Source organism: Mauremys reevesii, linkage group 5 (genome assembly GCF_016161935.1).
Source record: "Mauremys reevesii isolate NIE-2019 linkage group 5, ASM1616193v1, whole genome shotgun sequence".
NCBI lineage: Eukaryota > Metazoa > Chordata > Testudines > Geoemydidae > Mauremys > Mauremys reevesii.
The window spans coordinates 62,323,759-62,337,838 of NC_052627.1; the positions used below are offsets into that span (position 1 = coordinate 62,323,759).

Genomic DNA, 14,080 nt, shown 5'->3' on the forward strand with positions numbered 1-14,080 from the left:
TGCCTAGACTTCTAATAAGTGGCACCATCACTCTTCACAGAGCATGATGTATGCACCGATGAGTTCTTTGATGGCTGAGTCTGATGCATGACTGACAGTCCCATCCACAGGTCCGGCACACCCATGCACTAGCAGTGCTGTGAATCTGAGTAGCAGATTCTTTACTTCTCTGACACTGGTTATCATAAAGCTTGATCCAGTGCCTCACTCCATCTACAAGCTGACTCCACCAACCAGAGTGGCATTTGCATTCCTTTCCCAGTCATCCATGGAGATTCCAAAGGATATTGTCATTTTTTTCAAGCATTCCGAAATCTGTGCAGCAGTCTGCCTCTCATTCTAGACCCTTCATGATCTTCAGAATACAGCACACTCTTCAGGATCCTGTAATCGCATTCGCTTGACATGTCCAAGCCACCTGAGTCTTTTCTTACAAATCAACATTCTCATGAATGAAATACCAGCACAGTTTCAGACTTCCACATTTGTCACCCTGTCTTGCTATCTTATTCAAAGAATTTTATACAAGCATCTGGTATGAAAGATATTCAGTCTTTTGGTATGTTTGGCGTAAGTTGTCCACATTTCTGAGCCATATAGAACAGTGGATAAAACAAGTCTCATAGACATGGATTTTCATTTTAGTTAACAATTTATTTTTCCAAGGTCTGTGTTGCAAAAGACCAAAGTTCCTGGATGCTTTTCCAGATTCTACTAGTGAGCTCAGCGCCGCATCAAGATCTACATTACTGATAATAGAGCCAAGGTAGCAAAATGGTCAAAATTAGACTTCTAGATGATAGATAAATCAAATGCCATTTCCATTTTGGCCACTGGCACCTATAAAAACTGACATTTTATGTCCAGTCCCAGGCTGGTATTAGAATAGTCAATTCACTGACGCAGTTTGACTTCTCTTCTTGCCACCTCGTATTGGCAAATAGATATATAGTGATATAAAAGTCTATGTGGCAGAAGTGAATTCAATAGAACGCTCTACATTCTTGGGAGGGAACATGCCTAATAAAATGATGGTTATTTCTATTGGGTTTGTTCTCATTAGTGTCTCCTGTGAAGAGTAAGACGTCTGTGTTATCAGTATTAACTTGAGTTGGAGGTGTAATGGATGAAGACTTGCCTGTCTAATCTGACTAATCATGACCTAGTTATTTTATAAAAAACTGTGCATAAATTGTTTGTTAGGTGCAGCGTATTGTTAGGAGTGGTGCAGAGCCATATTGCCCCTTAGAGGGGAGAAGGGGGAAAAACCCTCCTAAAGGTGCTTGATAATGTTGGGAGAGAAAGAAGATAACTTGTTATACCTTTGAAACTGCCACTATGTAACAGAGGCAATCAAAATGTGTGACAAATAACCAAAATGAGGAGCATCAGTGTTTTGTTGCATGTCACATTATAACTGACAAATTGTTGTTTTTAGTATAAAATCTTTTAAAAGGAGTGTTAATTAAATCACCCAGTTATATAAAAAATGAAAAAACAAATTTCATCATGTGCAATTGCAAGGACCCTGTGTGTGAGTTGTCAGTAGGGTTTTAGTGCTGGACTTTCAGAGGCCCAGCATGAGCCCTTACAACTTGAGCTCAAGAAGCAATTGACATCCCTAGTTTGGAGGAATCCCTATAAGAGGACTAGATATTTATTGCCAGTGGCTTATGCTACTATTAGTAGTAGAATGCTGGTGATCAAGAATTTTGTGATCTCTTCCTGAATCTGCAAGGTGAACATGGTCAAATATTTAGAGACAGGATAGTGAAGCCCACAGGTTTGGCATATTTGTTTTGGGAGGCACAGTGGATAAGATTTGGGTTTGCATTTTTGAGAACTATGTTCTATTCCTAGCTTCTGTAACTTACTTATTGTTAAAAGAAGGGGTGGGATGATATTAGCTTCCTTCTAGGCAGGGTATGAGATCTTGCTCATTAATAAGTGCACAGAAATATAAACAATCAGCGGAGGTAAAACCATAACTCATGGTCTCTTGGCACCCTGCATGTGTGGAGAAATCCCTCTTCATCTCTTTGATCCACAGATACCATTGCCCTGACTGGGCAGTGCAGTGGACCAGATAGCAGATTGGGTAAAATGTCCTGCAAAATCCTGTACATATGAAAGCCCTGGGTTTTTCTGGAAAGCACAGAGCAAGGAGGGGGAGTAACTATTGCTCTGCCTATTCCCTGGCACCTTTCCAAAAACTTGCTCTGAGGTTCTAGGGCTGTGATCTTGTCCAGCTGTTGCACAGGATTTTCAAGGGCTGAAGGGGAGACCTCACTCCCTCTATCCCTCTACTCTATGTAGCTTCTTAAGGGCTAGCCATAATCTGTCCACTATTAAGTACATCTTTAAACAAATCAGTTTTATAGGAATACTTGCTCCTTGTATTTGTGGGTTTTGAACCATATGGTATCATCTATATGTATAGCTAGAGAGAGAGAGAGAATCTATATCTGACCCAGACAGCTCTTCTATGTCTGTATTTGTAACATCTATGTATCTCATAGCTACTGTGCTAGGTAAAGATTTAGCCATTTTTTCTCATTTTCTTGAGTCTTGGGGCAGGGGGTGGGGTGGAGGAGGAGGACAAGAAATGCATTACTTTCCATATTTCAACTTAAGTATTTGGCTAGCACTGATCCATCCATTAGCTGTGTGTTGCTGTAGCAGCAGGTTCTTGCAAATGTTAGTGGATTTGCAGCAAGCCCATAGAAGGCAACTGCACACTTTGCAATGTAAATAAAGTTTAAAGGCACCATCATTGTGTGGCTGTTGGGAAGAAGATTGCAGGAATCGGGAACACTTTTCAGTGTCGCTGTTGCTGCTGCACTAGCTCAGTCTGCTGCTGCTATTACTGCACATGCTGCAGGTACTATACTCGTCTCCTCCATGTTAATACTTTCCTGAGCCAAAAGAAATTGAAACAATCAGGTGGCCAAATCCCTTTATCACATTCTAGGGAGCCAAAGGCATCTTGACAGCATATTTCTGCTGCTGCTTTAACCTTTTTCCTTTCATCTCTGTCACAACAGCAGTCCACACACAAAATATGAGATACAGTCAGTGGGGCACTCCTCGTGTAATGAGCCCATTATATCAGAAGGAGCCTGTTGCTGATCTTAACTTCTGGCAATGAAATCTGTGGTTGCCAATTCTGATGAGCACAGAGCAAATATTAGAAAGTACTCCAAGCATTTGATGTATAGTAGCAAAGGAAAAATCCCCAGCACATACCTGCGCACACTTCCATTACTACAGGCCACATTCTGGTGGATGTAGAATACCCTTTTGAATGTGTCCATCCTCCACTAGCACCCGTGCCTCATAGCACAGAATGTTTGAGAGAGATGAAATGCCTCAGAATGTGCCCATCAATACATTCTCATCTCTTATAGCAAGACACGTTCTAAGGCATATGCTCAGCAGAATGTGCTTGCCCTTCCATTAGCATCCATGGTCCCTTACAAGGAACATTCTGAGTGGCACAAGGCAATGCTCAGAATTTGTCTTTCTGTAAACCATGGATGAAGAGTTGAAGATGGGCACACTTTGAGGAATATTACATAATATTGAGAATATGCCCTGCAACAAGGAATGGTAGTTGAAAGGTGCCCTGCTAAGGACCATGATGCTAATGGAGGAGTAGACTTGTTCTGTGCTGAGTCTACTCAGATGACTAAACTTACTCCTGTATGTGTTTCCATAATTTGGTCTTAATGCTCTGATTTTGCAAGTATTTATGTACTTCATTGGAACTATTTATATGGTTAAAGTGCTGTGCATGTGTACATTTCAGCACAATTGGGGCCTAATTTTTTTTGTAAATGATATCCCTTTCTATTCACTCTTAATTTATAATACAACTAATTATGTAATAATTAGGAAAGATTTTATAATATAAAAATTACAGTATCTGCAAGAGATGCAAATGTACAATAATCTTTGAAACAGAAATCCTTCCTTTTTTTTCAGTGGAATTATGGCAGTTTAAATGACATGCTGTTCAATGCCCAAAGCTGCTCTAACAAGAATTTATCATTATTTTTATTTGCATTATGATAGTGCCCCAAGGCCCCAGCTGGAACCATCTGTGCTAGGCACTGTACAAACACATAGGAGGATTTAGTCTCTGTGATTTGTTCACATAATCTAAAACAAAAAATGACAAAAATAATGGGCAAACATACAAGCAGAATGAGCAGGTGCTCATAGGTACATATCTTGTAGTTCAAGATTATTTCCTCTTATTTATTTACTAAAATTGTCCTATATTACTGCTCTTGCCTATTCTGATCCCCCCTCCATGTTTTTCTGATATTTTTAAATAATTTCATCCTCCCCTCCATTTTTTAAATTGTATTAACTGTACATTCCTATTCCATTTTCCCTACTTTTGTGTAGTTTCTATTTACAGAGCGTGTTAATTGCCCTTTTCCGTTTACTTGGGAACCCCTTTGGATACTTACTCCTACCCCCATATCCTGATCCAGTGTTTCACCCCAATACATGATTTCTGCTGGGAATTCTGCCTTCCTCTAGCCCTCATGTCTCACAGTGGGTGCCCACCGACCCTTCTCTGTATCTGAGCACACGGGGGTGCCGGGGATCTGGTTGAGAGGAGGTGGGGAGAGCGAGCCTAGCATTTTCCCCCCTTATGCCACTGTCCCAGTTTAACTTTTTTTTTTCCTCACGGAATTCTAGCGGTGATGCTCATAGGTAACAGCGAATATGCATCCCTAGCACCTCCCCCTCCCCGCATTCCCTCGGGGAAATGAACACACAGGGAAACTGAGGGCAAAGGGCTTCACTTCCCCAGGGCACATGGGCAGGCGCTGTGCACATGCTCACTAGGGCCAGCCCGAGCATTTTGCACATGCTCAGTAGGGGAAAAGGCGCATTTTGATGCAGGGTTCATTTTGCTACGTTGCTGGAGGAGCTGCTCGGTCCGTTGCGGCTCTGCCATGGCGCGCGGCAGGTTCCCGAGCCACCTCCGGCTCTAGGAATCGGGGGCTGCGGCGCCCTGCGCTCGGGCTGTGGTATGTAGCGGGTGTTTGCAGGGTGGGCCGTGGGGCTGCGTGGGTGCTACGTTTGCACGGGCGCGGGGGGATTCGCCCCCCCGGAGAGGGGTTGGAGCCGGGAAGCGGCGGAGGAGATGCTCCATCAGCCCCGTTGTCTCTGGGGCCCCTGTGCACGGGGCGCGCTTGCCTCCCCGCGAAGCGCCTTCAGTACCTCGGCCAGCACTGGGCAGCTGGTGGAGACGCTGCCGCTCGCGGCCGTGGGGAGCTGGGCGGGAGGGGGCAGACAGAGAGCCCCAGGGCTGGGCTTGCGGAGGCCGGCGGGGCGTCGCTCGCGCAGCTGTTGCAGGTGGGGTGGCTTCTGCTGGAGAATGGGGGGCCCGGGGAGCCCCTGTTGTCGCTGGGTTGGTGATGAGTTTAGTGCAGATAACGTGTGGCTAGCACTATACAAGAACAATTTGTGTTGGGACAGTTTGTAAGTGGGGATGCTGAGAGCCATTGAACCAAACTGTAAACTCTGTATCTAAGGGAAACTATTTCAGGGGGTGCAGCAACCCCCCATCCCTAGTTCTGGCTCCTATGTACCAGACCCACAGCTGAAGGGAGCCCCAGAGAGCTTCATGTGGTTGGAGAAGGAGGCAGTGGGGAACCCCCTGTTGCTCTGCTTGGGTCCGGGAGGAGTAGAAAGTCACTGTTGCTGTGATTGGAGAATGGTGTGTGTGTGAGGGGGGTGGGGGAGTAGGTTAGTGGGACCGGATGCTATAGTTAGAGAGTAAGATCCCTTATGTGCATTTTGTAAAGCTCTTCGGGAGCCTCCAGTGAAAGATCCAGTATGAATGATTATTATTACTATTGTGTATTAATGCTGCATTCTTTGAGGGGAGGACAGTTTTCTATGTGGGAGAGAGGACAGGAAGTCCCTGGATGCTCTATATGAGTGAAGGTGTTAAGGTATCCCTCATCCTCCTGCTGCTATTGTGGTTGACAGTCAAGAGACTGCTGCTGCAGTTGCGGAAGGTATCAGAGAGCTCTGCAGCTGTTGCTTGGGAAGGAGATGGAGATTCCCATATCTTGTAATTTGGCAAGGTGTCCCTGCTGCTGTTTGCTTAGGGCATAAGAAGCCCCTTCTGTTGTTGCTTTTGGAGGGCAGACAAGAAGCTCCTTCTGTTGCTGATGTTAAAAGGAGTATAAATATCCTGCTGCTTCCAAGGGAGAGAGCAATGCAACTACTGTTTCTTAAAAAAAAATCCATAAAGTGCTTCTGTTGGTCTAGGAAGAAAAGAATGGAAAAGCTACTTGTGTTACTTGGGACACAAAATGCACAGGAAAGCATAGTATTCTGTAGGTTATTGGTCACCCTTGATAATTACCATGTTCATTATAATCTGTAATTTCTGTAATACTTGTTATGGTATATTCATTGTTGTCTAATATGTTGTATTTGAAAGCTATTCAAATATACAATCCCATTTAAGAGCCTACATGTGCAATCTTTGTTCACACTTAACATTTAGAATGATGGGACTACTTGTGAGAGTTAAGGTTGAAGTGTGAGTCCCTAACTTTGTGTCTTGTCTATTAATGGTAAATTTGTTGATCAAAATGTTTTAAAATGAAATATGAAATTCTCATTATCTCAATACTTGGCATACTGTGGGGCATACTGTTGCATATAAATGTCTCTGAGTGAATATGGTGGTTTTTTTGCGGGGGAGAGGAAGAGAGGGAAGTCCATCCATGTCTGGTGAGAGCAAAAAAGAATCCTGTGGCACCTTATAGACTAGGATGCAAGTGGTGGAAATTTCCAGGCAATCAGGAGGATGAGGCCCTGTTCTAGCAGTTGAGGTGTGAAAACCAAGGTGAGACATCATAGGCCTCTTGAGTTAGGGCTTCTTTTAGATGGTTTAAATGTATTCCTCCAAAACACAGCAACAAAAATATGTTTATATCAACCCTTTGTGTATCTCTTAACTATCATACAGTCTATCCATGTACGTAAATATTGGGAGGATACTTAAAACAGACACTATATCTCATTTGTAGCCCAGGAGCACCTCTCTCTTGAGATAACTTACAGAGCTGAGTTTTCTGTGATCGTTGTGTGTGAATGAAATATATTTGTTTACTTCCTATATGTAGGTGATCCCATTTTCCATAATTAATCCCACTAATATAGCCCTTTTTCTTATCTACCATAGATCAGCTGTACTTCTGAGACTTATGCCCTCAAGATGAAGTTCTTACTGGCAGTTCTCTTTTTTGTTTTGTTGTCATTATGGGTTGAAGAAGCGTATTCCAAAGAGAAATCTTCAAAGAAAGGAAAGGGGAAAAAGAAGCAATATCTCTGCCCATCGTATGTTCCTTATCTCTTTTATACTTTTTGTGTGACAAGACTGATGGGTATTATCTTTCTTTTATCTGAAGAGATTACATACAATTATAAAGTGAAGCCTGATTTTTCCTATTGAAAGAATATAGTTGTTTAATAAGTTTTGTGTGTGGGAAAGTGAGCAAGGGCTTTTGGTCAGTATAATGTCTTAAAGGTCTATCAGTTGGCATTCATTTTCTGCCGTAGACTCCTTTGGGTTTCCTTTCAAGTTTCATGAAAAAAATCTGATGGCAAAATGACTTTGTTTTTAATTGTGATTTAGAATGTTGTGATTTCAGCCCAATACCGTCAGATTTTTGCAAAAATAACACTACAGGCTTAATTGTGTGTTGTCTAGCATCAGATCAAAAATATACTAGTAAGTAAAGAGGCTTTAAAACGTGGTATTTAAAATCTGTTTCCTGGGTATGTAGGTTTTGTTCCAGCCAAAAAGTAATGCAGCTGTTCACATTTGTAATGTATTGGTAATGCAACTAGTGTCTTTAATATCTCCCCACCGATAAGATGTAAACATTCATTTTATATTAAAGGAAGTACCATTGATGGTTGCTGTATTAGGTGAACTGGCATGTGCCTTTTTGGAATAGTTCTACTAATGAAATATAGAACTTAAAAGTTATTAATTGCCAAGTTGAATATAAAGAGCTCAGTAACAGAGAGCATATACAGTAAAACCCTTAGTGAAAATCTAAGATGATTTCATTTTGCAAAGACTCCCTGTTTTTAATGTCAAAACACTTTAGTTATATTTCAACTTCTAAAATGGCATAACAGTTTTCTCATGGACAAATTGCCCTTTGTCATTTTTTTGCATGGTGTGATGTAAAGACTCCAGACAGGGATTGACAGGGTAGAATGGGTTATCACTAAATATAGAAAAAACATGCTGTAAATGCAGAGATTTGCCAAAGTAAAATGGTGAGGCTAGAGGCCATGTATGAGGTACCAGAGTCGCCAGTTAAAAAAATCAGCATTTTACACAGAGTTACTACACAGGGATATCTGAGATACTGCTGTCACTTTGTGTGCTTCTGTGCTAAATGTAGACTTTTTAACCAGTGTCATTCCTTAATGCACTATAAGAAAGAGGCAGGAATTAGGGGACATATCTTCCTGGGAAAAGAGAAAGGAGATATTAACTGAAAAAGCCATTATTATTTTTCTTTTAAATGCCAGACACAAACACTGGTTGTATATACCCTTTTTGAACTCTCATTTTGAACAATGGCTATAGTGTTTGTTTATTTGGCAAAGGATCAGAAACATCAACCTCTGGAAGTAGTTATTTATTTTATTTTATTTTATTGTTTTCAGTGGGTTCCAAAGAATTGGGTGCTGGTCAGTTAGATTTGGAACTCTTGAGTTTTTAGTGTCAAATGTGACCAGAGATCTCCGGAAATGTTACAGGTAGATTTTACTTTGTGTTCTTCTACTATTTTTTTTTTTTTGGTCAGATGAACAGTACACCTCATTGATTTGGTTTAAGAATTTATTTACCGTATTTAGAATCCTTTGATAAAATGTTTTTAGGTCATTAGAGAGAGGTTGTGTAAGGAAAAGCTGAGGCTGATAATAATACCTAGCTTTTATATAGCACGTTTCATGAGTAGATCTCAAAGAACTTTAAAAAGGACGTCAGTATCATTATTCTTATTTTATAGAGGTGGAAACTCAGGCTTCAGGTCAGGTCATGGGTAGGCCCAGTCAGATTTTCTAAAAATAAACAAAGTACCCATATTTGGCATATCTTAAATTCAGAGCCTCACAGCCAATAGGATCCTGATATTATAATATGGAGGAGTCCCAGTTGGAGTAGTTAGAAGACATCGAGAACACATCAATGTCAATGGGTGGTGAAAATATTAATTTTTAGAATTGAGGTAGAATGATATTTTGCATTGAATCTGTGCAGAAATATTCTCATATTCTATTTGCTATTGTCTTGATAAGAAAAGATGATGACTCAGCTATGAACCTGCCAGTTGATTCCAAAATCCTAAAAAATACATACCTAGTCTGTGTGAGTTTGCCAAACCTGAGAGAATTTCCCATAATGTCTCTTAAACTGCATGATACAGACTGGATACTTCGTTAGTTGATGACCTTGTATATTGTAGAGTTGTGTTTTATTTATTTGGGGTTTTTTTGTTTGTTTTGTTGTTGGTTTTTTTTGTTTGTTTGCTTTTTGCTGATGACATAATTAAGTCTTTTTGTTAACACTATTTACGTGGAAAAATTCAGGGAATCTCTCTCCCTCCCACCAATAAATTTCAATAAGTAACCTCTTAAGGGCTGACTAAAATAGCCTCAAAGGAGTGGTCTTTTCATAAAGTGGGATGAGAATGTTACTTGACAAGCAAAAGGGAGGGATAGCTCAGTGGTTTGAGCATTGGCCTGCTAAACCTAGGATTGAGTTCAATCCCTGAGGGGGCAATTTAGGGATCTGGGCAAAAATCTGTCTGGGGATTGGTCCAGCTTTGAGCAGGCGGTTGGACTAGATGGACCTCCTGAGTTCCCTTCCAACCATGATATTCTATGAATCCTATAAAAGATTAAATTTTCTTGATGCGGAATATTATTGCATTCTTTATTAAACTAATATGTTTTAATATTTTAAATACAAATAACTGGTGAAAACATGCCTAAGTATATAACGTCAAAATGTTCATATGTCTTCCATTAACCCTAGCCATTGGTGAAGGAAAAAAATTATAGGTTATTATAATGATCTACTGCAGGGTTTCTCAAACTTCATTGCACTGTGACCCCCTTCTGACAACAAAAATTACTACATGAGCATGGGTGGGAGGGGGCTAAAGCCTGAGCCCCGCCGCCCCTCGCTGAAGCCAGCCCTGGGCAGTTGGGATCGGGCTGCAGTCCTGGGCCCGAGCAAGTCTAACACCAGCCCTGGCGACCCCATTAAAATGGGGTCGCCACCCACTTTGGGATCCCAACACACAGTTTGAGAACCACTGATCTACTGTGAACTATGAATAATTAACTATGTAAATCACAGTCCTAAGTCATTCAGCTATTCTCCTAGGAAAGATTTATACTACGTCGGACAAATATTTGGTTACTTTGGTTGGAGAGATTGTAATTTACTACCGGTAATTTAACACTGTAAAATGGACTCTTAATGAAGGTCATCTTTAAACTTTATCACCAGGTTTCTCTGTAATACAGGCAAATATGTCAGTATTTCCCCCTTTACCTGCACCATTTCCAGTGTACTAGCTGTCAGCTAAACACTACTTTCCCTTGTGAAATTGACTAGCGTCAGCATGAAACTGACAGATGGGGATGCGGAAGAAAAAAAAAGTTGCATTAAGTTCATTTTATTATTTACAAATATTTACTGGAAACTAACTTGTTTTGCAAACAAGAAAATTCTAGTTTCTATGTAAGACAAAAAACTTTTGTCATGATTATTTATGATTCCTTTTTTTCTGTGTGTTCTATTTGATTATACAATTAGTGAGTAGTATGATGTGCTGCTCTCTAGTCTGTTTGAATCTGAACCAGTTTACCAGTTGTGTTTTGAAACAGTGCAGACTCTTGCTTTCATTAAATAGACAATTAACAGGCTATTAAGATTAATTCTTATATATAAACCTATAATGATTATAGTAGAATAGGGCTGCTGTAGTGTCTGACCCTTGAATATTTTCCCGTTTTAAAGAACAAATTGATATATTGGAATTAAAAGACCATAATAGGGAGCTCTGCTGTATAAACCTGCAAAGAATTCCACAGATGGGGAATGTGTTTGTGAAATGATTTGACATAAACTCTTGCTCAAGGAACTACATAAATCCCAGTGTCTCCATTGCTCACTAAATGGAGGTGACTGTGTGCTTGTGGTGCGCCTGCTGCAATTAACCAGGAGTTCAGGTATAAAAAGCATGATGAATGCATTTGTGAAGTGAATCCTTGATTGCCACTGAAATCTTTGTAAAGATCTTGGGTGTTAGAAAGATTTCAAATAGAGGAACATTGAACTGACAATGGTTTCTGAGTAGTAAAAATCTTAAAGGGACACTGTCCTGTTGATTAAGGCACTAATGTGATCTATTTTATAAAAGTGTTTATTAGTGGGAAATGTTTATCAGATTAAAAGTATTTATTTAATTTAAAAATCCATCCTTGTCACAGAGAAGGAGCATAAGATAACTAATAAATGTTAGCCATAGATATAAGTATTGTGTGCTGTTGATGATGGATAAGTACGTGTAGATGGGAATCTTTGAGACTGGAATTCTGTAGCCTGCTTCTAAGGTTTGTTCAAAGCAGTCATCAAGTAACTTGTTTTTCCCCAGAGTACATTCTTCTCAGTTCCCTGGTATTTCTGGTTAAGGAAAATTGAAATACATTGAGATGATTGCTGTATCATTCTTGTAGCCTTTTTTATAGGGTTACCAGATAGCAACCGTAAAAAAAATGGGACATGGGGTGGGGGATAATAGGTGCCTGTATAAGAAAAAGTCTTAAAAAACGGGACTGTCCCTTTAAAACGGGACATCTGGTCACCCTACTTTTTTCCAAGATATTCTCCAAAACCCTGGTCTGTACTCGGTAACACACATCAACCCCTTCTGAAGCTGAGAAATAGCCCCTTTAAGCCTTTCAGAGAATATCACTTCTGCCATTGGCCAGAAGCAGAAACTCAGAAAGGTCAGAGACAACAAAGTCCAATAAATCACTTATTTTAAAAGAAAATGAATACATTTTACGTTTTAAAATGTTAGTGGAATTGAAGATTTTCTAGGTGGCTAAAAATGGAATTACTTGAAAATTTATCCTAGAATTTTTATTGGTGAACTACCAGTCCACAAAATATTCCTTGCATTCTCTACTCTTCTTTTAGTTATTTATCTTGGCTTTGCAGAACCTCTCTGGCACACCACACAGCAGTAGAAAAAATAACCTCTTGTTTCCTTACCTGGTATCTAGCTGGGTACTTGGCTCCATTTCTGCAGTGTCTGAGCACCTCCCAAATATTTAAGGGTATGGCTACACTTGCAGCTGTATAGCACTGGGAGTTAAACCTGTCTTCGTACAGCTGACTAGGGAAAGCGCTGCAATCTGGCCACACTGACAGCTACCAGTGCACTGTCGTGGCTACATTTGCAGCATCTGCAGCTGCATTGGGAGCGGTGCATTATGGGCAGCTATCCCAGCGTTCAAGTGGCCGCAACATGCTTTTCAAAAGGGGGAGGGGTGGAGTGTGACAGGGAGCATGGGGGAGAGAGAGAGTGAATTTTTGGAGCCCACACTCTGTCAGCAGCAGCAAGTTCCGCCCCCCTCCGCCACCCCCTCTCGCTCACTGAAAGCACCAGATAAGCAGCCTCCCCGAAACGGACTCCCTCCTCTCGCACGCCGTGCTGCTTCTCTCCTCAAGCCCCCTCTCTTCAAGCAAACACTAGCTGTGGGCATTCCAAAGGGAGCTCATTCACAGCAAACAGGAGCTGTGTTTGTTTTTTTGATAAGCAGCTTCGGGAGCCTGGAGTTCACAACAAAACAAACAGAGGCATCACAACAAAACAAAGAGCGTAATCTTTACTTAAAAGCATTATGGGAAGCTTCCGGAGGTCATTTACAGTGTAGTAAGATTATTCCCTGTTTACACTGGCACCCCAGCGCTGCAGCACCAGCGCTATTCTCTTTATTCCTCTCGTCGAGGTGGAGTACATGCAGCGCTGTAGCCAGGGAGATACAGTGCTGTATGTGCCTTGCCAGTGTGGATGGGGAGTGAGTTACAGCGCTGTAAAGCCACCACCAGCGCTGTAACTCTCAAGTGTAGCCAAGGCCTAAATATAAGGAGTGTGGCAGGGAGGGAGAAGGATGAGCAATCATCTCTCTCTGTGTTTTCCTTCTTTCCTAGCTTGTAGGAGAAATCGTTTGCTAGTTTACAAAGGTTTGGGGTGAGTGGCTGGGGGTGTAAGTAAAATTATGAAGAATAGCTAAATTGAATAAATGAGTTGTGTATTTAGTTTTTAAAGTTGTGAGGTTTTGTGGCCCTTCTGAAGATAAATAAGCTCCATAATCTACATCTGGTTCCTGTGAAATTTCATTATTCACATACTCATAAGCCTCTCCTGTTGATCAATAGTTTCATTGTTCTGGTGGCACATGACTGTCATGGGAAGTTATGGGGGATAGATGATCTCCCAGGTATCTAGGGTCAGTCCCCTGGAGGGCATTCAGTATCAGGACAGCCCTCTATTCAATGTGGATAGGCATTCTGGAGAGTAAAGGGACAAAATTCTGTATAAACTGTGCATTATATTGTTTTTGTAAAATATTTATACTGTAATATTACACATAATCTGGGCATATTTATGCAACCCTCCCTCAGTAGTGCTTGCTCACATGTGTGGCTATACTGCATGTATTTTGACCACTGGTGTGATTAGATACTACTCCTTGTGAGTAATGGTTACACAATCTGTCCCTGTATTTCATCTTATAGTTACTAGGTTGAGAAACACTTGTAACTTCCCCTGGAAACCCGTCCCACAATACAACCATATAAGAAAAAATTTGAGGGGTAAATTGTGTTCTCAGATCTGTCAAATGGATCTTTTAAAAATTGACTAAAGTATGTGTGATGTATCTCCATTTATATTTTCTACCCAAGATAATATTATTCCCAAGATCTATA

The 14,080-nt window shown here is 40.9% G+C and overlaps 1 protein-coding gene across 10 annotated transcripts in view; it reads left to right on the forward strand.

Moving 5' to 3' along the window:
• Nucleotides 1-14,080, forward strand: part of GLRB (glycine receptor beta) — a 115,510-nt gene that overhangs the window by 37,994 nt on the left and 63,436 nt on the right. For 6 of the 10 annotated variants that reach the window (XM_039542376.1, XM_039542384.1, XM_039542378.1 and 3 more), the window contains one exon: nucleotides 7,226-7,380. In XM_039542376.1, coding sequence (XP_039398310.1) covers nucleotides 7,259-7,380 — 122 coding nt within the window. In that variant the 5' untranslated portion in view covers nucleotides 7,226-7,258. Of the gene's footprint in view, nucleotides 1-4,903; nucleotides 5,049-5,294; nucleotides 5,377-7,225; nucleotides 7,381-14,080 lie in introns of those variants that run through there. The other 4 variants (XM_039542375.1, XM_039542383.1, XM_039542380.1 and 1 more) reach the window with 3 other exon arrangements.